We start from the raw sequence: 27,230 nt of genomic DNA, 5'->3' as shown, positions 1-27,230 counted from the left end.
GCCAAAGTCACATATGTCCATCAGGGACAGTCCTCAAACTGCTGTGTTCCCTTTAGGCTCAGGTGACCAGCTCTGCTCCAGAGAAACTGAAAGGGCTTCTGTCACCCCCCAGGCCACCCTGCAAAGAGGAAACTGCACAAGAGGGGCCTGCTGGGGTGGCCCTGAGGTCTAGGGGGCAAGCTGGTGCGTGTAACGCTTGGAACTGTCTCACCTCAAATTTAGCAAAAACAAAACTTTTAATTTAGATGTTTGTATCTCTCTGTCTCCAAGCAAAAATAACTCTAAGATAATGACTGTAATAAATGAAGGTAATTAATTGTGGTTTGTTCCTTTAGTGTCTAGTCAGCTTAATTTTACCTTTTCAACTAATAATGAGAAAATAATTTTTGTGCGTGGAGGGTTAATGACATGTAACTGTGAGAGCCGCTAATTGCATGTTGCAATCCATCCATCAGCGGCCCCATCTGCGTGGCTTGATTATGTTTGCTAAATTACTGCTTTGAATTATCTTTCATAAAAGCAACTTTTATAATTAGTGGGGCTTTTGGGCTGGCTCCCTTTCTCCGCGTGAGGATTTTCAAACTTTGGCCATTTCAGGCTGGTTCCCAGAAACCACCTTCCCTGGCTGGCATGTATTCCTGGGAGGTGTGTGTATGGGGGGGGGGACCTAAGTTGCCCTTTGAGCAATCAAGGAAGCCTTGGTTCACGGCGGGCCGAGTCCACTTCCTCCCCACCACACCTCCCATAAGTCAGGAAAAGGATTTGGGGTGAGGGGACCCCCAACTCTGCATACACCAAGGCTGCTGGACTGGAAGGCAGGAATGGATCTGACCTTGATTTGGCACTCTAACTTTTTTATCGGTTTGGCGCTTACCGGATGCAGGCGCCATCTTGTAATGGAGTATGTGGGGGTGGCTCCCCACAGCTACTTCCCTCCCCATAGGGGTGAGGTGGGACCTACAGCAATGGTATTTTAATGCAGTGACCACGAGGCAGGCAGGGGCTTGGGAACACAGTCAAGATAAGTCCTGCGGGTGTGTGGCCAGAGAGATCCCCAGAACAACTGTCTGCACACCGTACCATGTGCCCCCCAGCAGCTTTCTCTTCCTTTGGATTTGCAGGCTTGTTTTTGTGTCCCAGGAGGAGAGTTGAGGTTCAGAGAGGTCCTCCCCAGGGTCACACAGCTAAAGAAGCAGGGCTGAAATTCTAAGCCCACTACCCATGAGGCTATGCCTCAGATCTTCTCATCACTTTTAACGTCCAAGTCTTTCTTCTGTGGCAGAGGGAAGACAACATCTTTCCTTGCAGGCCAGGATGGCCTCCACTTTCCCAAGCGCTGGGATTATAGGTGTGTGCCACCACTCCCAGCTGTCTCCAGGCTTTGAACACCCAAGGCACTATTTCAAACACTTCCTTGCACCCCCCTCAGCCTCAATCTTGTTGAGAGAGAAAATGATCACCAATTTGACAGAGGAGGACATAGAGGCGCAGAGAGGCCAAGTAACTCACCTCAGGTCACACACACAGCCAGTAAGTGGTAGAGGCAGGGTTCCAACCCCAGCTACATTCCTGTGACCCTGAGACAGAGGGCCAGGTGGGCGTATCCCCCTCTTTCCTGCGGTCTCTCTCACTATCCATGTCCAAAACTACACAGGAGGACCGCAAGTCTCTATTCCCATGGTACAGAGAGGGACATGGAGGTTCAGGCATCTAGAATCCTGCCCACACCAACATTCATGTACCTGTAGCCGAGGCCTGCGTCTTATGTGGCTCTGAGGGAGAGATGGCTGAGGAGCTGAGGAGTGGGTAACGAACAGGAGCCCTCCCCTTCACCTCAGGGGCTGTGGGAGGGTTTTCTGGGTCCACCTGAGCTCAGTGGGAGTCCTTGCCCATGGGGTATTAGAGATGGGCTCCCCTCCCCAGCCCAGCACGACCCCAGCATCTTCTCAGGCAGGCGAAGGGACGGTATCAGTGCCGTAGATGGTACATTTGACTGTCATGGGGTAGATGGGAGGTAGAGGCAGCCACTGCCAGATGGCCACAAAGGCCGTGAGCAAGGCTGACTTCACCCAGAGAGTGGTGGGAGGTGGATGTTCTGGGAGGGCCCTTGGCCTTATCCACAAGGATGCCTTAGCAGGGCAGCAGACCTCAGATTTCAGCCTGGGGAGGGGTAGTCTGTGGGGAGGGAAGCCCAGTGCACGTTGCCCCCATCTCCCCAAGCGCTTGGCTACTGGCTCTTACCTCGGCTTGGAAGCTCTTCAGCACGGGAGCCACCATCTCTCTGATTCCCTGAAAAAGAGATGACGGAGGGTCTGTACAGTGCAGGTGCTCCCCAGCCCACCCCAGCACCCCCCACCATCGTTCTCTGTGGAACCTGAACTGTGGTTTTGTAAGGAACACACACACATGCACGCACGCATACGTACGCACACTAGATTCTGTCCCTGCAGTGCTTTTTAAAGTCTTCAATGTCACAGAACTGGGTATTCTGGAGAGGGAGGCAGGATGGCTATTTCCTAAATGCACACCTATTTTATTTTTGGTGGTACTGGGGATGGAGCAAAGAATTCCACCCCTGAGCTACACATCCAGCCATTAACATTTTGAGATGGGGTCTTTCTATATAGCTCAGGTTGGTTTGAACTCAAGACTCCCCTGCCTCAGCCTCCTGAATATTGCAATGATGGTACTCATGACATTCTTGGGCATGGCATGGTTGGTCCTGTGGCCTAGTTCAGAAGGACGGTGCTGAAGAGCTGGCCCTGATTCTCCACTCTCAGTGCTAGGTGGAAAAAGTCCCCCCAAGAAGTCCCTTTGTCCTTCCGGGTGTGACATGGGACTGGCTGCTTCTTCCACACGGCCATCTCCCATGAACCTGCACCCTGCATTTCACCAAAAGTCACCACTATTCCTGTCTGTCCTTCCTCACCAGAGCACGGAATGATCTCTAGGCATGTGGCTCTGGACCAGACCAATAACTTCACCAATGCTCTGAGCACACAGGAGGGCTCAGCTCTACCCACCGATGTCCCCGTTTCTCAGACCCAAGGAGTGGTGTCTGGGGCTCCCCCAGAACTCAGCAGAAGTTAGTGTCCCAAGGTGCTAACCCCAAAGCCTGTGAGGACCGCAGGATCCACTGGGGATCCTTCCTCCTGCCACAATCGGTCAAAGTCACAAGGAAAACCCCGTGGGAACAGTAAAGAGGTGGGATGAACAGCATGGAAGCAGGAGGAGGAGGGCTGGAGGTTATGGAGAAACCCATAACCATGGCGACACGCCCTGCTACTTCTCCCCCTGGACAAGCTTCCTGTTCTGGTCCCAGCTAGTCCTCCACACTGACTTCTGCCTCTGGGTCTTCCCAGAGTAGCTGCTGGCTGGATGTAAGGTGGGCTTTTAGGGGACACACAGACGGTGCCTGTGGCTTTGGTTTCAGAAGCCAAGTTGCCAGGCAGAGCAACGGCAGACTTAGGAGGCTCAAGGTCACAGTCTCAAGCCTAGTGCACAGAAGCAGGAAGCCACCAAGAGGAGGTGGTTGCCTAACCACAGCACTGATTAAAGGGGCTGGTACTGGGGACTGCGGTTGAGCCTCGGGCAGCAGGGTGGATCTAAAAGCCTCAGAGAAAGCATGGGGAGCTAACACAAAGTTTAACTTAAGCCCGATTTTATAAGGGGGGTACCAAGGCCCACCGGGGACTGGGCTACTCAAGGTGAAATGGCAAGCAGGTGACTCAGCTGCAAGTGGAGGCCAGGTCACAAGATGCTTTGCATAGGCTCTTTTCATTCTCAAAACCCCATATTCAGATGAGTTTAGGGGTTTACATCTGAGAGCCATGAGATGGGGAAGTAGATGGATGCTGGACCAAGTCCTGCCAATGAGTATGTAAGTCCAGGGGAGCTAGGCAGGACACATTCAGTAGGCGGACTGGACCCCCAGACAATGCTCTGAAATAAAGTTATCACGACTCTCCCATCAGGAGGGATGAGCTCCCAACATGAGAGTTTCCAGAGCCATGACTATAATAGGAGTGGAAATTTATCCCTTCTAATTATGTAATTGCATAATTATGTAGCATTGAAGATTATGTAAGTCAAACTCACAGGCTGAAAACCTGGCCTGGATTTCCCTCCTCACCTGAGGGCTCCCGTGTGAAGTGACAGCTGAGGATGAATTCACTATGCTGGGGAGAGAGCATGAGACAGCTGGTCTGAAGGCCAGAGGAAGAAAGAAGGTGTGTGGGGCTATGAAGGCCAACAATGGATTCAGCTATGCTTCCCAGAGATGGCAGAGATGGGAGGGCCAGAAGCACTCTTGATAGGGGGAGAAATCTCTGTTTATAGACCACACTATGATGTTTAATAAAAGAGAAGGGTGGGCTGGGGATATGGCTCAGTTTGCAGAGTGCTTGCCTAGCGTGTACAAGGCTCCAGGTTCTGCCCCACGCATTACACAAACGGGGTGCAATAGCACATACCTGTAAGCCAGCACTTGGGAGATGGAGGAGAGAGATCAGAAATTCAGGGACATTCTCAACTGTATGAGGAGTTGGAGGCTAGCCTGAGCTACGTGTGACCCCCACCTCAAAAGGACTCACTTGTGCTTGTTAAGAAGTCATGACAGCAAGAGACCCTGTCTGAGGCCTCTGCCTCTTTGGCCCACACTTCTTCACACACAGCCTCCTAGATTTACCCTAGAAACAAGTTCTAGCTGAGCCTCATCCCAAAACTTGCCCTGAAGAACCACAGTTGCTTATGACATGGTGGTGGGATTCGACAGCTTCAGGTAAGGCCCAGCCCCTGTGCCGTGCCTCTCACACCCAAGGTCTGCCTCTACCACCAAAAGCCACAAGAGTCCCTGGAAGCCTCCCACCATGCTCCTGGGACATCTGCCAGCCCCCACCTGCCCTCCATGGTCCAGCACACCCCAGCAGGTAGGCCGAGACAGGGACTGACAGAAGCAGCGGCTGCTGGCTGGAGCTTGGGCCTAGCCCTGAGTCTGTGGCCTGTACTCTCTGCGAGGGTCTCAGCTGTCAGTGACACAGGATCTAAGGGCTCCATTTTGCTGTTTATTCATGCCACTTTTTAAATTTTATTTTATTTGGTTGTTTTCCGAGACAGGGTTTCTTTGTGTAACAGCTCTGGCTGTCCTGGAACTCGCTCTGTAGACCAGGCTGCCCTTGAATTCACAGTGGTCTGCCTGCCTCTGCCTCCTGAGTGCTGGGATTAAAGGTGTGCACCATCACCACCCAGCTTAACTTATATATATTTTTTAATTTGAGAAGCAGCAGGGGTCCTGATAGCAGGGGGAAAATAAAATTCTTGCATTCAGCCTCAGAAAAGAACAGACACATGTCCAGGATGGTCTGCTCCTTAGGGGAGAGCGAGTGGGTTTTCCATTGCTTGGGCCTTTCTATCTGTGGACCAAGACTGGGATCTGGAACCTTGATGGAAGAGGAGAGGCGCAGGTGCACTGATTGACAGTGAGGGGTGGGTTTCAGAGCCCTGGCTACGTCTTCCAGGCCTAAGGGCAGGCAGAAGATGATCCAGACTTCAGGCCCAATTATCTTTGTCATCAAATGACCACCATCTCACCCAAGATCAGGGCTTAGACTGATGGCAACTCTGAGCTGCCTGGTGTCCTGGGGAGGAGTGATCTGGGTGGAGGCACCTGGGTGTCCCAGCTCCAGTCATTGCACTGGGGAGCCCTCTCCCCGCAGACTGTGAAGGCTGACGGGCAGGGGCTAGGATTTAGCTTTGTGGCTAATTAGCTTCTTTTCTTGTTAGTCACTTATGTTACAGCGTTCACGATGCAGTCTGAACAGAGGGGAAAGAGAGCAAGCTGCATTCCTTCGGAGGCAATGCTGTAGCGGCAGGCACACACTACCTCTGGCACATTTTTCTGAAATTCCTGGCGGAGTTCAATTAAACGTTTAGGAGAATGCTCGCTTCTTTCCTCCTGTGGTCCAGACAGCTCCAATGCAATGGAATTAAGCTCCTTCTGGAACGAGAGAGAGAGAGAGAGAGAGAGAGAGAGAGAGAGAGAGATTGAGATTGATTGATTTGTCCTCTTCTCTTTGCTTTTGAATTATTGTAAATGCAGCACTCGGGACAAGATTTTGTAATTCACAGGGCTGAGAAAAGGCTAGAAATTGACTCCTGGCATGAATGAAAAAAGTTAAAAACAACAACAACAACAACAAACCAAAACAAAAAAAGAGGCATAAAACAACAACCACAAAAAGACCCCCAGGACAATGTGGGCTATTTGTTTTTTTTTTTTTTTTTTTTTTTTTTTTTTTGTCCTCCTAAGGAGCTGGGTCAAAGTTAAACTGAGGTTGAATCTCCTCCCAATCTCTCCCCACCCCAGCCCCACCTCTTAAATTTCCAAGGAGTGATGGCATAAGCCTGTCAGTAACTGAAGAAAACATCTCCAAAGCGTGTCAAAATAGCGGCGCGCGGCATATTGTATGGGCGCTTTCCCCCCCGCGCGCGAGTGCTGCCGACAGCTTCCATACATCAGCGGCGGGCGCCGCTCCAACTGCTGCTTTCTCCCTTAAAGGCTCATAAATTCGCCTCTTACGATATAGATGGCTTTTTAATTCCAGTAGATTTTGGAAAAATGAAGGTGCTGAAGAGAAGCACGCTGACCTTGCGTGTACCCCATGGTAAATCACGGAAGGTTCCCAGAACCCTTGTCGACTGGAAAGAACCAGGTTGCCAGGTTGCAGCGGGGGAGGGGGAGCTGGCCTGACTGCGCACATTCAGGAATTGGACCAGGGTTTGGACACAGGAGACCAGAATGGGGGGGGGGGGGGTGAGGGGGGCATGCATCATGGATGGGACCTGCTCCTGGCATGTATGTGCTTGATCGCTTCTCTAGAAGCTCCCTTTGCAGGGGTTTTCACAGGAGGCGTTGTCAGGACTCATCTGCATAATTCAAGAAGCGCTGTTTATGTGGCCTGCACGGCTGGCACTGACTTGAGACTTTCTTTTTCTTTTTTTTCTGGACGATAACTCGATGAACCCTCCTGCATACATCACCCGATTATATTTGCAGCAATCAAGCCCCATAATTTCCTAAATCCGGTGGTGCAATAAATTCCTGCAATCAGATTTATTAAAAAACGCGCACGCAGATGCGGGGAGCGCATTTCCAGGGCGCACTCTTTAATCCAACATATGTATGACTAAGTGCGGCGGCGTGCTGAAAGACCCTATTTGTCACCGCTAATACACATTCGTTTTGCACACACAATGAAACCCTTTCACTGCTAGATAACGAGATAAAAGTACTGTCAACCCACTGCAGAGCCTTTGTAAAAGCCGGCTGGTGTCTGAAACGCCTGCTCGGTGGCAATTTACCATAGTGCCACAGACCTGGCCCCCCAAACCTGTAAGGACAGCCTCTGGGCCCTGGAGCTCTTGGGGGGGGGTGAATTCAAGAAGGAATATCTATTTCTATATATAAAAAAGCTAACTTTGGGAGAAAATCACGACGCAAGGGGGGGCACCAACTGTTGCTGCTTAAAACCCGATGAGGGCGGCGCTCTCCAAGGTGCTGAAACAGATTTCCACAGCAGCATGGGGCGGGGCTGCGTGTGTGTGTGTGTGTGTGTGTGTGTGTGTGTGTGTGTGTGTGTGTAGAATGGAATGGTGTCTGTGTGTGTGTGTCCCAACACTTGGTAAGGACAAGAGGATGAGGCCCTCACTTGGCAGGGGAGAAAGAACTAGAACCTTAAGGTCCACTGAATGTCTTTGTGTGTGTGTGTGTGTGTGTGTGTGTGTAGAATGGAATGGTGTCTGTGTGTGTGTGTGTCCCAACACTTGGTAAGGACAAGAGGATGAGGCCCTCACTTGGCAGGGGAGAAAGAACTAGAACCTTAAGGTCCACTGAATGTCTTTTTTGCCCTGCCATAGGACATAGGATGGAACTTGGGACGTACCACTGGCTTCTGGATTGTTCCGTATCTTACACTGTGAGTCTCATAAGCACTTATTTACAAATATTTATAAGTTTTTGGAGCCCAGGCTGTCACTAAGTCACAATGCTCCTGCCTCAGCTGCCTGGGTGTTGGAATCATGGATGAGCCTTGGTAAATCTGCAGGCGTAAGTTCCTATACTGGGGACCCTGAACCTCTTCACACAGCTGCGATTGGTACCAGTGCTCGGAGCTGGACTCTGAATTCTTCAACCAGGGCCTAGAGAGATGGCTCAGGAGATGAAGGGATTGCTGTGCAAACATGAGGAGGACTGGAGTTCAGATCACCAGCACCCACCAGGAAGCTAGGCAGGCACGATGGCCCGCTGGTAAGAGGAATCCCTATCCAAGACAGACTGTCCAGACGTGTGAGCTTGGAGTTCAGTGAGACTATGCATCTGTAAACAGTGGGGGGCGATTGAGGACATATGTATGACCACACACATGCGAGCATACACACACACACACATGTACCTGCCCCACACACGTACCCACACACCTACCTAACACAGGGTACGAGAGGAAACAACGTGCAGGGGACATCTAGTTGCTAGTGTGTGGACATCAGGGCCCTCCCTCTATCTGTACATCCCTGGTTGCTGGTGGGTACAAATCTGACCGGCTGGGTGTCTGCTGCCTGTACTAGCACAAAGCAGGGCCAGCCCTGGACTACTGCAAGCCCAGCTCTCCTGCCCAGTCCTAAAGGAGCAGATACAGGCACAGACATGCGGACCACACTCCCCTCAACTCTGTCTCAGTTGGTGCTCTTCCTTCTATCTTGAGTTCTTGCATTATTTCTACAGTAAGTATGTAAGCAACAATGATCATGACAACAATAAATGCAATAATCATAACTACATTTATTGAGTGCTTGTGTGTTCCGGGCACCAAAACAGGCTCCTGCTGTTCATCACCCTATGCAATGAGCACAGTAAGGAGTCTTGAGAGGACTCAGGCAGGGGCTAGGAGGCGAGTTACAGGCAGCCCTAATAACTGAGGTGGGGGAGGCTCCTTGGTGGGTTCTGAAGGCAAATTCTCAATGCCTTGCTTTTCAGCTGTCCTCGGCTCCCTTTCTATATCAGCTGAGGGTGTTTGGGGGAGATTGTTTTAAATAATTCAAGATCATAAATGCCAGGAGTTCAATAAACACTGGCTGATATTCATCTCTTCCTTAGACACACCAGGGGTACAGAGGACACCATGCTAGGTCCAAATGTCCTAGGTTTTCACAGGTCAGTAAAAATCTCTCTCTCTCTCTCTCTCTCTCTCTCTCTCTCTCTCTCTCTTTTCTCTCTCTCTCTCTCACACACACACACACACACACACACACACACACACAAAGGGACAGGGTGCCAAGCAAAGACATTAAAACGGATACCCTTATACTTTGAAAGAAGGGACACTTAAAAATCAACAAACCAAGAGATGGAATTGACAACGGGCTTTTAAAATAAACACACTTAGAAAAACCCATGGAACTATATTTATTTCAAGGGAACAGAAGAACTAGTCTCAGAAACATAAGACAGCCTCATTCTCAAGTCCGGCTTCAAAGACACCCCTATGCCTGGCAAGCGGCCGCGCCAGCCACGCTTCAGCAAGACTATCCTGTCCAGCCCCAGCCATGATCTACACAGTCCCAGACTTTGGGCCAGGCCCAGGCAGAGAGGAGACACATGCGATTAACCTAACTAGCCATCAGCAGCAGACAGACAGCCCGGAGCCCTGCGCAGACCATTCAAGTAATGATCCTCATAAACAGCCCATTTGCAACTAAAAAGAGATAATTTTAATGAGCTGGGAGCAGATGATAGATGCAGCTGAGGCCCGAGCCAGCAAGCAGGGAGAGGGGAAGCTGAGGTGGAGCTGCACCAGGGGCTCTGCCGCTGGTCCACACTTTCCCATGCTCACCCACTGCCTGGCGTGTGCCCCAGCTCTGGGATAGTCCTCCAGTGCCTCAGGTCAGAACATACCCCTTGACATAAATTTGACCACAATGCTCCTCTACTTGAATTATCTTTGTTTTATATATAAAGAGTCCAGGTTGACCTCAAACACACTACGCTCACTAAGCAGCCCAGGGTGGCCTTGAACTATTTAACCTCCTTGTGCCGTGTTCCTTGGTGCTTGGATTACAGGTGTGCAGCCCCACAGCTGGTCTGATTTCTATTTATCATCAAATGAACACCTGGGGTTACCTCTGGTTTGAGATTTCTTTGAGACAGGATGCTACTGTGTAGGCAAGTTTGGTCTCAAACTTTGGATCCTCCTGCCTCCGTCTCTTTCCCAAGTGTTGAGATTGCATGGACATGCCACTATGTCTGATTTAGTTCCTTTCCATCAAAGCACACATTAATTTTAGAGTTCGACACTACACTCAATGGATCTTTTTTTCACACCACATATCTGCTGTCCAGCTTAAGACAGGATGTTTGTGTTTCTAGCTCCCCTCAACCCTCACTCCAGCCTCAGGAGCTGCTCAAAGTGACTGTTATTCTAAGCCCGGCATCACAGCTTGCCTGTCCCTGGTCTTTAAATAATGACACTCCTCTTAGTTCACTAACTGATGCAGTAGAGAAGGCTTGGTGGATAGAGTGCTTGCTATAACACACACACACACACACACACACGAGGACCTGAGCCCAGATCTCCAGAAGCTGGTAAAGAGCTAGGCATTAAGGCTATGTACTTCTGTAACCCACTTACCAGCTGGGAGCAGGGGGCAGAGACAGGTGGATCCTGGGAGCTCATGGCCAACTTGTCTAGCCAAATCAAAGAACTCCAGGTTCAGTGAGAGACCATGTCTCAAACCACATGACATAAAACCAATGGGGCCGTATAATAAAATTGGCCAGTGTCACTGTCTTCCAAGGAAAGGTTAGGGAGTTCTGGAGGGGACCTCAGATAACTGACTGGGCCTGCCTATCAGTACTTGTAAAATGCCTGGTGCAAAGGAGGCGTTTAGTTATCTGCAGCTGACCTGTGAGCAGAGTAAACAAGCGACGTGCCTTCACAACAGCAGCCCTCAGTTAATCTTTGGGACAGAAGAATGTCCACTCTGTGTGACAGGTCCATGGAGCCAGGGGAAGGTGGACCCAGGAACCACAGGGAAGGAGCAATTCTGGAGGTTGCACAGAGAGGGGAATGTTGCTTGCAGAGGAGCCTTGGATGACCCAGGATGGAGGGCACACGATGGCCTGCCACCAGCAAGGAGACAGAAAGACAGATGGCCTCGCGGCCCACTGAGATGGATAGCTGCACCGGGTGCAGACAGACTGGCTTACTAGAGCCATTCATCACTTCCTGCGCTGTATGTAAATTTCCAGCACCAAGATGTATTGGGCCAATTATCTGGGGCTGGGGCGAGGGGTGGAGCCTGCGAGAAGCTCTCTGAGCCAGGCTGTCCTCACTGGATTCCAGCAGTGCAGATGACTGTTCAGAATGAGGCCAAACCCCAAAGCCTGGGAGTAAACAGAGGATCGCCCGCTGTCCTCACAGTGACTGACCCACTGTAACTGCTGTAAGGCAGACAGTCGCCCCTAACCAGCACAGGCCACCTGGTCCTCAGTGTTGAGAGAGCAGTGGATTTCCAGGAACGTGTTGAGGGCATGAATGAACTGTCTTGCAATGCAGATGACATATGGGATCTGCAAGGACACAAACTGTCTGACCATTTCTCTGTCAACCCATACATCCATCACCTATAATCTAGTCACCATCTATTATCCACCTACTTAACTATCCATCTTTCCACCTATCCAATATCTATCCATCAATCATCTATAATATCTATTGTCTACCTATCCATTCTTCTGTCCATCTATTCACCCACCTATCCCCCACCTATTATCTGCTTACCTAGATGTCTATCCACCTTCCTAGACAGCATCCAGCTACCCATCCATCCGTCCATCCATCCATCCTCCATCATTCACATATCCATCTTTCCACCCATCCATCCATCACCCACCCAGCATCCATCCATGCATCCCCATCATGTATCCGTCTGTCTTTCCACCCATTCACCATTTACCTACCCAGTCAGCTGTTCTCCATCCTCCACTCACTCACTCACTTGACAACAATTTTTGGTTTTTCTACAACAGTGTCAAGGACAGGTCCTGACCACGTGGCACGCCTGGTCATACAGGGCGTGAAGACAATGAAAGCATCTTAAGTCGTGCACCAGCACCCATGACTCTGGCTTCCAGAGGTCCAAAGAAGGCTTGCAGTCTTAGGAAGCCCCGAGCTGACAGTTGGGGATGGGGGTGGGGTAGACAGGAAATCACGTGTTGCTAGCTGGCTGGTGGACAGAAGTCACGTGTTGCTGGTCGGTTTCTACTCTTTTGACTTTTTGGAGGTGCCATGCCAGGCCTTTGCTGGGCTTGTTTCTAGTCAGCTTTCTTGTCTTAAATTAACCCAGCTACCTTTCTCCTCTGAGTTTTTACCTTTGTCTTACTTCTATCTTACTCCCACTCTTACACCATGTCCTGCTGTGTAGCTGGGGTGGCTGGCCCCTGAAGTCCTCCTTCCTCTCTCGTTCCTTCTTTCTCCCAGATTTCTCCTCATGTTTCTCCTCTCTGCCTGCCAGCCCCACCCATTTCTCTCCTGCCTCGCTACTGGTCGTTCAGCTCTTTATTAAAAGACCATTAGGCCGGGCGATGGTGGCGCACGCCTTTAATCCCAGCACTCGGGAGGCAGAGGCAGGCGGATCTCTGTGAGTTCGAGACCAGCCTGGTCTACAGAGCGAGTTCCAGGACAGGCTCCAAAGCCACAGAGAAACCCTGTCTCAAAAAAAAAAAAAAAAAAAAAAGACCATTAGGTGTTTTAGACAGGCTCAGTAACACAGCTTCACAGAGTTAAACAAATGCAACAGAAACAAAAGTCACACACCTTAAAATAATATTCTACAGAAGCCATGGCTTGCTAGCAGGCTGGTGGGCAGCCCTATGCCTCTCAGCAGCTGGGATTCAAACGTGAGGAGTCAGCCTCGTCTCCCTTTGGGGTGTCAGGAGCACTGCAACCTGGGAACTGCTGGGTGCTCTGGAATCTTAGGGTACCTGGGGTCCAGGTTGGTATTTGGGTGGAGGCCACTGCCAGACCAGAGATTCTGGAGGCAGGTGAGGTCACCTGCCATGTTCTTGGTGCCATGGGTGACAAATGGGCAAGTTTGTCGGCTTGATGAAATAATTTCTATTCAGTTTTTTTGGTCTGCTCCTTAAAGTGTCCCCCTTTGGCTCCCACTGCCCTCCACCCATCCCTTCCCTGCCTGGCAGCCACGAGGCCATCACCCCCCCCCCACACACACACACACACTGTACCTTTTTCCTGTTCTAAACCCTGCTTGGCTCCCTGCTCTGGTCACATTGGTCCTGCCTGGCTCCTGAGAATGTCAAGCACAATTCTGCCGTAGGCGTTTGCAGTACTGGTCACTGGCCTGCAATGCTGTGCTCTCAGAAGGCCTAGGGGTTTCCCAACACCTTGGAGTCTCAGCTATTACAAAAACCTACCCCACCTCCTCCTTAGAAGAGCAGAGAGGACTCCCTTGCCTGAACCCTCTGCTTTTTCTCTGCACACCCTTTGCCATCCACACATTTAGGTGTTTTTTTTCCTCTGGCCACTTAACAACCTTATGCTACACCCAGAATTCTCCAGCATCTACCACGGTGACAAGACCACCTGCTCAGATCACTACCGCACACCGAATGCTCAGTGCACGTGAGGCGCCCGCTACTCGCGGGATACATGAATGTCTGAGTAAAGGGACAAACGAGAGAGAGATCCACGGGACTTGACTGCCCCCCCTTCCCAGCAGTTGCTCCCCTCAGAATGGCATACACTTCCCAGGCGTCATTCAGGAAAGCAGCCTGATCCTACCACTGCAGAACCCGGAGGTAGCTGTCCTGGAGGGAGGGCGCCAATCAGACCCCTAATCACCTGGCACCGGCACATCCGATGGCATCCTCCTGCCTTGATTACTGCTCGCTGCTCCCAAGCAGCCCTGCGGAAGTGCCCCGCCCCCGGGCATAAGGGGAACAGAGTCCCACTCTGAGGGCATCAGGGCTCCAGGCTGGTATGGGGGTTAGCTGGCTGGGCAACCCTGTCCCTTCCTCTGTTGAAGGAAGAGCTGGGGAAGGTGACAGCAGAAAACATTCACTTACTCTTTCATTGTCCCACCTCCTCATCTCTCATTCACCGATTCCTTGGTTCGCACATCCACTTACCCAACCATCCACTCATTCATTCATTAATTCATTCATTCACCAAGCACCTCCTATGTCCTGGACACTTGCTAGGGTGGTGGCCCTGCATCCCTCATGGGAACTGACGTTCCTCGCGAGAGGGTGCTTTCCATGCCTCACCACCTCACCTGCCAAGAGGTCTGTGTTCCTAATAAGTGTTGCTGCAGCCAGAGAAAAGGAGTCCCTCGAGATCATGCCACTTCCCCAAATCCACAGTGAGGGGCAGGCCAGACAGAGCTCCGCATTGACTGCCCTTCTACATAACACCGGATAGTCTAGGATGCCTGATTTGAGGCCGAGGGCAGGAAGAAAGCCCAGGCAAGCAACAGGAGGCTCTCATGGCTGGAGCAACAAAGGCAACACAACGCTCTGATGCCGGCAGGGAAGAAAGTTTATCCAGCATTTTCTCTAAGTCAGGCTTTCCCAAGGGCCTCTTAAGAGCCATGGGCAGGGGACAGTGGCTTCCTGGGTAGGGAGATAACCCTGGGACAGGGGCCTGAGATAGAGGATGGAAGCCCAGGCTGCTGGGAACGTCAGGGAGGAGCTCTAGGAATTGGGTCAAGAAGTCAGGGAAAATCAAAGGCAGCTGGCCATGCGCTGGGAAGGGGCCCTGTTCTATGAGACAGACCTGCTCTGAGAGGCAGGGTGGGTGGGGACCAGGTCTCTACCCAGCCTGGCTAGTTCGGGGAGATGGCAGATTCATGATCCAGTGCAGTTTCAGGCAGAGGTTTAGGAGTGTGAATGGAGTTAAATCCTGTCCCCAGCTCCTCCAGCTGCCTAAGCCTCAGTTTCCTGGTCTGTGAAATGGGGAGAATTCTGGGTAGATGTCACTTTAACTGGAGAGATGGGAGTCTGGGTGTTAGGTTCCAGAGGTTGGCCTATAGAACAGGGCAGGACCATGAGATGGCAGACCTGGGTTCAGATCCCACCTGCCTTAAGGCCAGTTGCTCTCAGTCTCTGCATGAGGATACTAGTAACACAGAGGAACCGAGCACTCTTAACTACTCCCAAGATGCCAGAAACCACCCTCCTGCCTTTGTTCAAGCTGCTACCCCCCAGCGAAGGCTATTTCCAGGCCGCTGCCTCCTCTCTTGGCGCCCACCCTTGTGTGGCAGATGGAGCTAGCTGCTCAGACCTCGACTAGTTCTCTCCTCTCTCCAGCTTAAGATCTATTTGCCAGTCTCAGGCTAAGTCAGACTCCTCTCCAGGGCTCACTGGGGTCTGGTCACTGCTCACGGCTCTGACCTTATGGAGAGCTTAAAGAACCCCGGAGTTTTAACGTGAGAAGAAAGAGAAGAGGGAGAGAAGGTTCTGGATGAAGGGATGAAACTAAGGGGACTCCAGACATGCCTGAGCGGGCACGCTGGTCCATCTTGGTGGTTTGGGCCTGGGAGTTTGCTCAGCTGTGAAGTCAGCACCTCTTAGTCAGACCTGGGGACAAGACAATGGTAGGACAAGATGGAAGCTGCTGCATCCCCAAGCACAGACCATAACTGCTAGGGCTTAAAAAACAGCAGGTACCCCAAGCGTGAGTCTCTGCGCACAGCCCCTCTCCGCTGTCTCTTCCTTCTGACTGTCTTTCCTTATCCTTCCTTCAGTGAACCACAGGAAGCAGAGTTCCCTGGCGAGGAGGTGGGTCTTGGAAACCTGAGCCCCAGGCTAGAGAGACAGCTCGGTGGTTAAGAGCACTTGCTCCTCTCGCAAAGGACCAGAGTTCGGTTTTCAGCACCAAGACGGTCATTCACAAGAGCCTGTAAGTCCAGCTCCATGGAATCCAACACACTCTTCCAACCTCTGTGGGCCATACTCATATGCAGACAAACACACAGATGTTGGATGGCGTGGTCTCTCTGCAGACTGACATGTTGCTCTGCAACCATGGGGTAAACCTTGGTAGCATGATGCTCAGGGACGGAACGAGGGCTGGAGCCCCTCCCTGTTCTATGGATGGGAAAGGCAAATCTTCAAGGCAGGAAAAAGCCTGTGGCTGGGCTGGGCCAGGCTGGATAGAAAAGGCCTTTTGGGTGATGGTAATGTTCCAGACACATACCATAAAGGCCTTTCAACTCCATAAACACCCATTTGTATTTTAATAAAGCAAGCTTGCCTGAAGTTCAGAGAGTAAAACAGCTGCCCTGGTTAACCTTACAGACCAGGCAGTGGTGACACACACTTTTAATCCCAGTAGCCACTCTAGTGTACCACAGAAACAGGGTGGTAGTGGTGCACACCTTTAATCCCAGCACTAGAGAGGACTATGAGACTGGAGGAGGCAGTTCTCACACACAGTCTCATTCTGAGATTCCTGAGGCAGGATCGCCATTTCAGACTGAGGTAGAGGTAAGAACCAGTGGCTGGATGTCTTGTTTTTTTGACCTTCAGGTTGAACCCCAATATCTGTCTCTGGGTTTTTATTAATCGTGCTACAAAAATACATCAGGCTGCCTGCACATAGTAGGTCAGTTTCACATAAGTTACACCTCAAGAAAGCTGTTCAAAACAGCCCACAAGAAGCCAGAAGGGAGGGCCAGCTTCATTCAGCGATCAACTCAGGTTCTTAAAAGTTTGTACAAGATTTCTTCCCATATCTCTCCTTGTCCGGGCCCATGCTGTGCTGTTGTGATGATCACAGACATCACAGTCACACTCTTAGGTCTCTGTCTGTCACTAGCATTCTTGTGTCACAGAGGTGGAGGTGCTTCTGGGCTCAGGGTCGCAGAGTGTGGGAATGGGGTTCGGGTGGCACTTCCGCCTCGGCTTTGGGCGCTGAGCGCATTCCGTGATGCTAGAGGCAGTTCCGAGAAGGAACCCCATCCCTGTCTTTCACCTCTTGGCTCTTCTGGAGGTGTTTGGGGGGGACCTGTGTGGTCGTTTCCAGGTGGTTCCCAGTCTAAAGCGGTGTTTTGTGCTCCCACCCCCACCCTACCCCATCCCATCAGGTGGAAACTTAGGATGCAGATTTTGTCAGCCGACATGCCAGGCATCTTTCTAAAAATAACCCAAATAGGCAAAGTCATTTTTGAGCAAAGGAACAGGCAGGGGAGAGGGAGGTAAAGATTTTAAAGGCAGATTTAGGTGGTGTGTGCATGTGGTGTGTGGTGTATGGGTGCATGCATGTGTGAGTGTGTATGTGAGTGTGTTGTGTGTATATGTATATATATGTGTATGTGAGTGTGTGTGGTACACATAGGGCAGAGGGCAGAGGCCTGCCGTGGATATCCTCCCTCAGGAATCCATACAACTTGTTTTAAGACAGGGTCTCACCCTGAACCCGGAGCTCACCGGCAGGCTAGGTGCTCAGAGAGCACCAGCCCATCCTTAACCCCTCCCTCCCCGCCACCCCGGCACTGATGACAAGTGTGCCCGTGGTGCGGTGTGCCACCACACCTGGCTCTTGGCTTGATTCTTGGGGCTTGTTCAGAAAGAATTTTAAGGGACCAGCTAACTCTTCAGCCTGACCTTCTCTTCCTTTCTTCCTGTTTAAAGAAATGTGTTTATTTATGTATCTTTTAGGTTTGAGTGCTCTGTCTGCATGTACACCTGTACACCAGGACATCAGATCTCATTACAGATGGTTGTGAGCCACCACGTAGGTGCTGGGAATTGAGCCCAGGACCTCTGGAAGAACAACAAGTGCTCTTAACTGCTGAACCATCTCTCCAGTCTTCTTTCTCAAAATCATTATTATTACTATTATTATTATTTGGTTTTTCAAGACAGAGTTTCTCTGTGGCTTTGGAGCCTGTCCTGGAACTAGCTCTTGTAGATCAGGCTGGCCTCAAACTCACAGAGATCCTCCTGCCTCTGCCTCCCGAGTGCTGGGATTAAAGGCGTGCACCACCACTGCCCAACTCAAAATTATTTTTTTAACAGCTTCAAATTAAATATATAAAAAGGCCTCGTGTGGAGGAAGCACACGAGGAATCTGTGGCTGCCGAGGTCCCGGGACTCCTTGGGGTGCACGTGGATGGCACTGTGTTGTCTCTGGAGTATCAGAAAAGAGAGGCAGGAGAGGGATCCAAGGGGACAGACTGGCTTTTCATGGCTGCTGGGTGGTGGAGGAGCTGGCTGGGGTGGGGCTCAAGAGGATACAACCAAGCCTGGGTTTTCCCGCCATCTTTAGGCCAAGGCCCTGTATATACCAAGTGTCTCCACCAGAGAAGACTTCACGCAGGGAGATTCGGAACCCACACTCATCCACACACACACACATTTTTGGTTTTTGAGGCAAGGTCTCACACAACCCCCAGTCAGGTCTTGAACTTGCTAAGTAGCCTAGGATGTCCTTGAATTGTTCAGACTCCTCCCCCATCTTTCGAGTGCTGGGGCGGCAGACTTGCATCATCATATCCAGCTCATATGCGGCTGGGAACGGAAGCCAGGGCTGCGGGCATGCTAGAGTTCTACCAAACGTGCCTCAAGCACACGTCTACATGACGGTCACCGGGGGCATCTAGGGAGGGTCCACTTGTCCCCTGCAGACCTCCAGAGCTCAGAGAACTAGAGTCCAGTTGATGATACCATCATAAAAGATAAGGGCCTGCAGTAAGGGGGGACATTGTCCTCCTCCTGGGGGAGCTCAGCTCTGGCCTAGTGATATCCCACAGGCCAGGAGTGGGCAGCTGCCTCCACTCCAAGTTCCAAATCCTTCCTTTTTATATAAAAACCTCCCAATTTTAATGATTGGCAACTAGTTCAGGACAAAACTCACAACCATGCAGTTTGTACCAAATAGACTCGCTGGGGCTTTACTCCTGGCCCGGCAGTTGCAGCGTGGCCTGTTAATGCGGTGCAGAGTGAGGTGTCTGTGGTGTGCACAGCCTACACTACAAGAACCCTAGGAAGGGGGCCCTTCATTATCCTCTCCTTAAAGACACATTTGGGAAGGCATACAGAGGTTCACCCAGCCAACACGCTGAGGCGGGCTGTAGGGTCTTGCTTTAGCCCTGAGGAAAACACTAAAGAGGTGTCTGTGGGGTGGTGTCCGTGCTGTCGGAGGGGACCAGAGAGACCCCAGACTGCCTACTCTATCCTGGAATTGTCCCGTTATTCTGAGGGACCTGCAGGGACACCACACTGCTCCCCACAAGCCCCGCTTAGACCCTGACACTTCTGTGAAAGGCAGACGCCAGGCGGCATGGCAGGGTTGAGTGTGGCCATTTGCGGGAGCCCTACCCTGTCCCAGGCTGGGAGTGGTTGGGACGGAACTCACTACCATCCCCCACCCCAGCCAGCAGATGTGCAGCCAGTACAATAGGAGAAAATAGAAAGAGATTCAGAATTTGTTCTCAAAAGATATTCAAATGAGTTAATCAAGGGGCTTATATCAGTGCCTCTCCTCACCAGTCAGCAGCCGTCCCTGCTAATAGGAGCTGCTCTTAAGGCCCACACCAGTGTGTTTAGAGACGTTCTGGAAAGTTTCTAATTATTTTAAATTGTTCTGCTATACAAAACACCTTGGGGCCGCTCAGTCCATGATGGCTGAGCCTGGGGTGTGTGGAAGTGCCATGGGGCCCATGATTTGAGTGGGTGGCCTGGTTCCAGTGACCCCCAGACAACCTCAATCCCATTCTTCATGAGTGGATGCCAGGCAGCATTCCCTCCTGGCCACTAGGGCGCTGGCCCCGAACTGCCAACCCTTAAAGATCCAGGTCTCACTTCCTTGGCACACGCGTACTGTACCCATTCTTCACAGGCCACGGCGCAAGCTGCCCTCAAAGCTTTCTGGGTTTCACACACTTAAAAGTGACAGAAAACCCCAAGGAGCTTTGTACATGGAGATGATAGTTTGATGGTTACTTCGTTCAAAGTCAAGATAGCAAAGCATTTGTCCCATCACTGATGACATCACCACAGTTGGAGCAACATCTAGAAAGTTCTGCCATGTGTTCACACTGTTGAATATGGTCAGGTGTGGTGGTGAATGCCGGGAATCCCAAGCGCTTGGGAGGTGGAGGCAGGAGGATCAGAAGTTGAGTTTTAAGCCAGTCTGACCTACAGAGTAAAACCCTGCCTCAAAACAGCAAAATCAGCCAGGTATGGTTGGTGCACACCTTTAATCCCAGCACTCAGGAGGCAGAGGCAGGTGGATCTCTGTGAGTTCAAGACGAGTCTGATCTACAGAGCGAGTTCTATGACAGGTTCTAAAGCTACACAGAAATACTCTGTCTCCAAAAATTCAAAAACAAAACAAAACAAAAACCCCACAACAACATCAAAAAGCAAACAAACCTATGAGCTGACACTTGAGCGCAAAGGCCAGGAAGGTAGAAGGGTCACGCACCTGACTTGACAAAGGACTGAGTCCAGAGTCAAAAACTCCTAAAGATTCAAAGAAAGACAATCGGGCTGGAGAGATGGCTCAGTGGTTAAGAGCATTGCCTGCTCTTCCAAAGGTTCTGAGTTCAATTCCCAGCAACCACATGGTGGCTCACAACCATCCGTAATGAGGTCTGGTGCCCTCTTCTGGCCTGCAGACATACACACAGACAGAATATTGTATACATAATAAATAAATAAAATGTTTTTAAAAAAAAAAAAGAAAAAACAATCAAAGAAAGACAATCAAGAGAAGGATGGAGAGGACGGTGTGACACAGCCGGAAACAGCAGGTAAGACGCCTCCCCCAAGATGCAAGACAACACACCCACCAATCACGCCATTGTCAAATCGGGGTGGTGGTGCCGAGCTGGGGAGCGATGCAGGGAGACTGTTGTGAGCTTGAGGCCAGCGTGGGCGACATAGCAAGTAGCCAGGTCAGTCAGAATAACAAGACAAAGCCAAGGAAACAGCAGACAGTAGCAAGTGTTGGCAAGTTCATGGAAAAACCCAAACCTCAGACACCGTGGGAGGGGTTCCAGTTGGTGCCTGTCAGAGCCTCGCGCATCTCCTATGCTGCCACAGTCCCCTGCGGCACACAAATCCCAGAGAAATCTGTCGACCCACACAGAGCCTCCTCGGGCATTCAGGATGGCTGTGGGCCAGCAGCTGGGAAACCACCAAGAATTCTTGAGGAATGATGACTTCGGCCCCACCAGGCCCCAGAGCCAGGCTCTGTGGTTCACCCATCTCTCCAGATAATTCATGAATGTGATCAGGATGGAGAGGATGGATCAACAAGGCACCGCTCAAGACAGCTCCCAAGTGGAAGTGACTCAGATGTCCATTAACACCGAGGGCCAAGAGCCCCACAGGGCGGCCCTTACAGCCTCAGGCTCAAGTGAATGACAAGAAGCAGCACACTGATCTCACAGAGGCCAACAGGCACACACTGAAGATCCCAGCCAGGGCTAGAGTTCTACTGTGGGCGTGGATGGGATGAGCACGGGAACGCTGTGCGTTGAAAGGACATGGCTGTCTTTGGACGTCAGCTCTGGTCCCAAGGCCATTTGCTGCGATAAGCCTTGGACCCCTGTGCTTTTCTTAATGAATGGGGGGTTGCGGGGCACAGTCCCCTGGAATCCACCCACCTCTCCCTTGTACATTGCTATGGAGCCTTCACAAGGTGACTTAATAGAAAAACAGCCAGGAGAGATCTCAATGATAGCACAAAGTTCAAGAACGGGGGGGGGGTCACAGTCATCCCCCCCCAATTCCCGCCACTGAAGCATGAATTAGATTCCGTCACTCCCCGGCCTTAAACTCAGTCACAAGGAGAGAGTGACTTCCCACAGCACTTGAGAATAAAGTCCTGAGTCTTGCGCAGGCTGGGTCAAGTCTGTAGGCTCTCCTCACTCTGTTCCCATTGCCCTTAGTTCTTGGTTACCCCAGGGCCTTTGTGCCTGCCTGCCTCCCTCTGATGCCCCTCATTGGTCTGCCAGGCCGCCCCTGCCTTCTATGTGACGGTGTCCCCGGTCCTTCCTCCCTCCTGGCCTGGCGAGGGTGGGGGAGGGGAAGGACTTTGACATCTGCTCTCCCTTATGGACTGCTTGTTTCTGGCAGTCTCTGCTATTTCGGGCTGAGGCGGGGTCATCTGTGTCTCTTCTAGTGCCCCCATCTACACCAACGATTGGTGCACACAGTACCTGCCCCTTGGGCACAGAAAATGTGCCTACCCTCTCACCTCTCCCCTGTACTTCCCCGTCCTCTCCACCTCCATGCCTCTCCTCTTCTGTATTCCTGATGCAGGGACCACACTGTGCTAGTAACCTAACAGCTGAGGTCAAATACTCATTCGGTACAGTGCATGCAGTAGGTGCTAAATAAATGCTTGCCAGAACAAGTTGGGAGCCAAGAGATGTATTTGTCACGTTCCCCTGAGGCCCTGGATGCTTAGCTGCCTTTGATTCCAACGGCTGAGCAACCGTCTGGCTGGCCCACTTGCAGTTTTGAAAATACGCCCTTGAGGGACATCAGAAAGTGAGCCGGAAGGGTCAAGTTCAAAATCAAAGCGACTCAGTGAAAGCATCCAATCGATGGGTCTGGCTGTCGGAGGCAGGAGATAATGACTGCATCAGCTGTCAGCCCTGCCCCTCATACACATGGGTCAGGGAGGCTTAGGTGGGGTCTGGGACCACCTCGGGAACCTCAGATGCCCAGAGACCCTTGACGTCAGGCCTGGAAACAGTAGGCTGGAGCAGAGACCCTGAGACAAGTTGATGTTCCAGCCAGGCAAAGTGGTGCAGACCCACAGCCCAGCACTCAGGAGGATTCTGAGTTCAAGGCTAGCCTGAGACACTTAGCAAACCCTGTTCCAAAACAAAAAAAAAAAAAAAAAATCCTGGGCTGGAGGGACAACTAGGTGGGCCAGGGCGACGACTGCACAAACATGAAGACACAAATCCTAGCACCCAAGTGACGTTCGCGAGACTGTCACCCCGGCCTGGCTCCCAGCTCAGAGAGGAATCCTGTCTCAAGAATAAGGTGGAGCACGAAGGAGCAGAGTGCATGACGTCATCTTCTGGCCTCTGTGCACTACACATGTGCACAGACATTACACACATAACACACACACACACAGAAACATGCACGCGCATGAGAGAGAGAGAAAGAGAGAGAGAGAGAGAGAAAGAAAGAGAGAGAGAGAGAGAGAGAATGAAACAATCACAAACAAAACCAAACCTTAGTTTTCCATTTGAAAACCATGAGCACGCCATGGGTGGGGCTTCTGACAAACACTCTTCAAGAACTCAGCCCCCACATTAAGGATTGGGGTGTCTGGGGAACTCTTGAAACCTCCTTCCCTGACCCAGGCTCTGTGCCCACTAGACCCCTACGATGGTAGTTCTAGGATGACCAGGTGCTGCACACAAGGCCCAGGGCCCAAGGCTCATGCCCTCTTTCCCTGTCTGCTGCCAGTCCTGCTCTATCTCTGCCTCACACTGTTTCACCAACACACAGACGGCGGTACGAGAGGCTGCACTGTCGGAGTCCAGTAGAGCTGGAGGCTGCACCGGGGCTCAGCACACCTGGCTTGTTTTGCCTGGAGACTCAGTGTCGCAGGTGTCACAGATGACTCAGGGAAAGCCCCTGAAACCCCAACACCTGTCCTGTCCACCTCCTAGTGGGACCTTGAAATGGACCGAGTCTCTCCTGCAGGCTGAGAGACTGCCAAGGCCACCAGGAGCCAATGTGAGTGGAGTCAGGACAGTGACCATCATGGGCAGAGAGCATCCAGGAGTCAAATCACCAAAGCTCACTGATGCCACTGACCAAGCAACCAGAGGCATGACAATGGCACAGCTGAGTTAGTGGTACCCAGCCAGTAAGTAATGGCCTGTGTGTACACCCACATCTGATGCCAAGAATTTATGTTCGTTCCCTTGCGTGGGTTTTTAAGAGTAAAAACTCACTTTTTAAAAAGCCATCAGCAGAGGACAGTCACTGAGACAGAAGGCCTCAGCTCAAGAGCATTCCCCCCCCCACCCCCGCCAGGTGCTTATCACCACTGACTACTCAGAGATGCCCACAGCACCTCAGCTGCCACATGGCCCTCACCTGTCTTCTGCAATGGGTGTCACCCATGTCCGCTTACTCAGAGAGCCCCCTGCATAGGTCTAGCTCACCTGTGCCGCACATCCGCACACAAGGCATCGCTCCCCTCTTTTACGTACACAGAGTGTTCTGTGTAGAAGTGCTTTACCATGCATACTCAGCTCCTAACCAACATTAGACAGTTCAAATCCCCAACTCAGACACTATGGTTAGTCTGACTCCCTCATGCATGGACACGGGGTTATTTTTGCTGTAGTTTTTGTGTGCTTATGAGTGTGTATGTTCGAGTGTCTACAAGTGAATGTGTGTATGTATGTGTACACGCTAGAGGTCATTCTCAAGTACCATTCCTCAGGAGCTGCTCATTATTCTGTGGAGACAGGGTCTCTCACAGGACTCATTGACTTGGTGAAGCCGGCTGGCCAGTGAGCTCCAGGAATCCACCAGTCCCTGCCTCCCTCACGCCGGCATTAAAGTACGCACGGCCATGCCTGGCCTTTCGCATGGTGCAGGAACTCAGGCTCTCAGGCTGAAGTACTTCTCTCACTGAGTCGTCTCTGCAGCCCCCTTAGGTCATTTTAAACTCCCTGCTCCTGGACACCCACCTTATTTACAACTCTCCTTCATGGCCACACGCTGCTCCAAATCCTCGACTCAGGGACACATGCCACTACCAGCCCTTGCTCTTCCTGTCGATATCTGTCACCAGTACCCGTAGACAACCATTTTGGTGTTCACAAATGGGTGTGACACAAAGGTGTCATGGGGCAGGGTTGCTTGTCAGTGTGACAGTTGCTGCTGGCTTCTCCCAACAGCCCTGTTTTTGCCATCACTGCCTCCAACCAGGAGGGGCCATCTCTTACCAGTCATGTCAAAGTATGTCTTATAAGTGGGACAGGACAAATATGTGAAGAGGAGGGACACAGGTGACAGTGGGTTGGGCAGCTACTGGCTCACTGACTTCAGAGAGGCCGCCACTCCTGTTGGTCCTGGCCTGGAATGATCCCAAGCCATAAGCCTGTGTTAGTCACTGTCCTCCAGGGGGCACCAAACTAAACGTGGGCACATGGTACTTAGCTATAGGGATGTGTATCTGCTCCTTGTGACCTCAGTCACCTGGACAGGGAGATGTCCACAGGAGTCTGATCATGTACCTGAGGGCAGAGAGAATGAGGTGGGCAGAGGGTTCCCCCAAGGTCAATGTGACCTCAGTTCATCATTGCAGCGGCAGTACAATGGTGTCCGGCTTTCAGTCAGGTGACCCTAAGTTCATCTGCTTCCTGACATCCTCATGCAGGGCCTCCTGGAGAAGCACCCTGAAGGGTCCTTGTACGGAAACTTCTGCGTGAGACCAAACTGGTTGCTCCCAGTGTCCAGATGGATGGAACAGGTAGGTGCAGTCTCAGAGGTCCCCGTTCCAGACCTACATGGAATGATAGCCGGCTATCCTTGGCTATTCAGGAGCTCAGCTGAGTCTCCCCTGGAGGCTCCTGCACTATCCATGCAACCCTTCCTCCTCCGCTGGGTGAGATCTTCAACTCCAGAATCAGATGACTCTTGGTCTTCTTTGCTACGCAGTCTTGAGCAGACCCCCAGGTGTCTCTGGGCCTCAGAGTCTGCATGGCAGTCCACCGGACAGGTAGCTGGGCAGCTGGGAGGAGGAAGATACACGGAGACAGCTGGCCTGGGACCTGCCGCAGTATCTGCTGTCCAAGGAGCAGTTATTTTTCTGAACAACCTTGACCTGTGATCCCGTGGTGACCTCCAGTGCCCCCACACATGCTTGCCTGCAGGATCCTTCCAGGGCAGCGGAAGAGCTGCCCTTGGCCTAATGATGTCTTTCTGAGCTTGGGCTATCTGATCTCAGAGTCCAAGCCTCGGCCCCTCCTTCTGTATTACCAACAACAATCGTTCTAAAATTAGCCCAAGGCTGCCAATTCCGAGTGGAGCTGGCTTTTGGGAACCGAGAGGCCTTGGCACTGTCACCTGAGTCTTCTCTCCATCCAACCGAGTAATGAATTGTCAGTCACCCGATGGGCTCGGCTTTACAGCTGCGCCGCTGTCAAGGACTCTGAGGCTAATGGATCCAAGAACACAGATCAACCGGAGGGTGCCAGGATGATGAATGGGCTCATCGAGAGTCAGGATGCTGGCCGCCAGGCCAGGCAACGGGGGGTACCTAATTTGCTTGTACCCACAGTTTACTAAAGCCTGTTCTGCCAGTGTGGAGCGGGCCCCACCTGCAGTCCCCGTGTGGAATTCATTAATCCCAGGGGCCCCAGCCTCTAGGAGCTGCATCCCTGGCTAGGGCTTGTATATCATCAGGAACAGGGAAGCTGCCCCCCACTCATGGGACATGCCTTTGATGCCCTGAGCCTGGCCTCCTGCCACACGTGTGTGTGTGTGTGTGTGTGTGTGTGTGTGTGTGTGTGTGTGTTTGTGTGTGTGGGTGTGTGTGTTGGGGAACAGTGGGGGTGGGGTGGGCCGGGGAGGTCGATGGCAGGCATCTCCTCATTCTCTGACTTCATCAGATGCAGCTCCTCCTGTCTTTACACACACCTGACCTCAAAGGGCTGGGGTTTCAGAAACACGCTGCCACACTTAGCTTTTCCATGGGAATACACACGAAGGGCCTCACACCTGTGAAGCGGGCTCTTTACCCAAGGAGCCACCGAGCTCCTCACTGCTGTTGTTCATTTGTGTTTGTTTTTGTTTGTTTGTTTTTGACACAGGATCTAGCTATTCAGCTCAGGCTGGTCTTGAATTTGTGAGCCGTCTGCCTCCAAAGCACCCCTCCACCCGCCTCCAGCTCCATTGAATATCTTTGTATTTCACTATTCCCCCTCCCCCACAGCCAGGTCTCACATTTCCCAAGCTGACCCTGAACCCACTAGGTGGTTGATGACCTTGAACTCCTGATCCTCCTGCCTCCACTTTCAGAGTTCTGGGATGAGAGGCACGGGTCACTATGGCCGCCCCTTTGCACACTTTTAAACAGGCATCCTTACACACCTTCCGTGGATTCCCCTCTCCCAGGATAAGCTGTCGTCCCCATCCGTGTCCCCATCCGTGTCCCCCC

The 27,230-nt window shown here is 51.6% G+C and overlaps 1 protein-coding gene across 4 annotated transcripts in view; it reads right to left on the bottom strand.

The window, feature by feature from the left end:
* Positions 1-27,230, bottom strand: part of Cux2 (cut like homeobox 2) — a 176,691-nt gene that overhangs the window by 56,663 nt on the left and 92,798 nt on the right. For 3 of the 4 annotated variants that reach the window (XM_041648037.1, XM_041648034.1, XM_041648033.1), the window contains exons 2-3: positions 5,882-5,995; positions 2,242-2,289 (exon numbers count right to left, since the gene is read on the bottom strand). In XM_041648037.1, coding sequence (XP_041503971.1) covers positions 2,242-2,289; positions 5,882-5,995 — 162 coding nt within the window. Of the gene's footprint in view, positions 1-2,241; positions 2,290-5,881; positions 5,996-6,370; positions 6,485-27,230 lie in introns of those variants that run through there. The other variant, XM_041648035.1, reaches the window with a different exon arrangement.

Source organism: Microtus oregoni, unplaced genomic scaffold (genome assembly GCF_018167655.1).
Source record: "Microtus oregoni isolate MIOR12 unplaced genomic scaffold, Mior012 000003F_ref0000135, whole genome shotgun sequence".
Taxonomy (NCBI): Eukaryota; Metazoa; Chordata; class Mammalia; order Rodentia; family Cricetidae; genus Microtus; species Microtus oregoni.
This window is presented reverse-complemented; position numbering and strand designations above follow the sequence as displayed.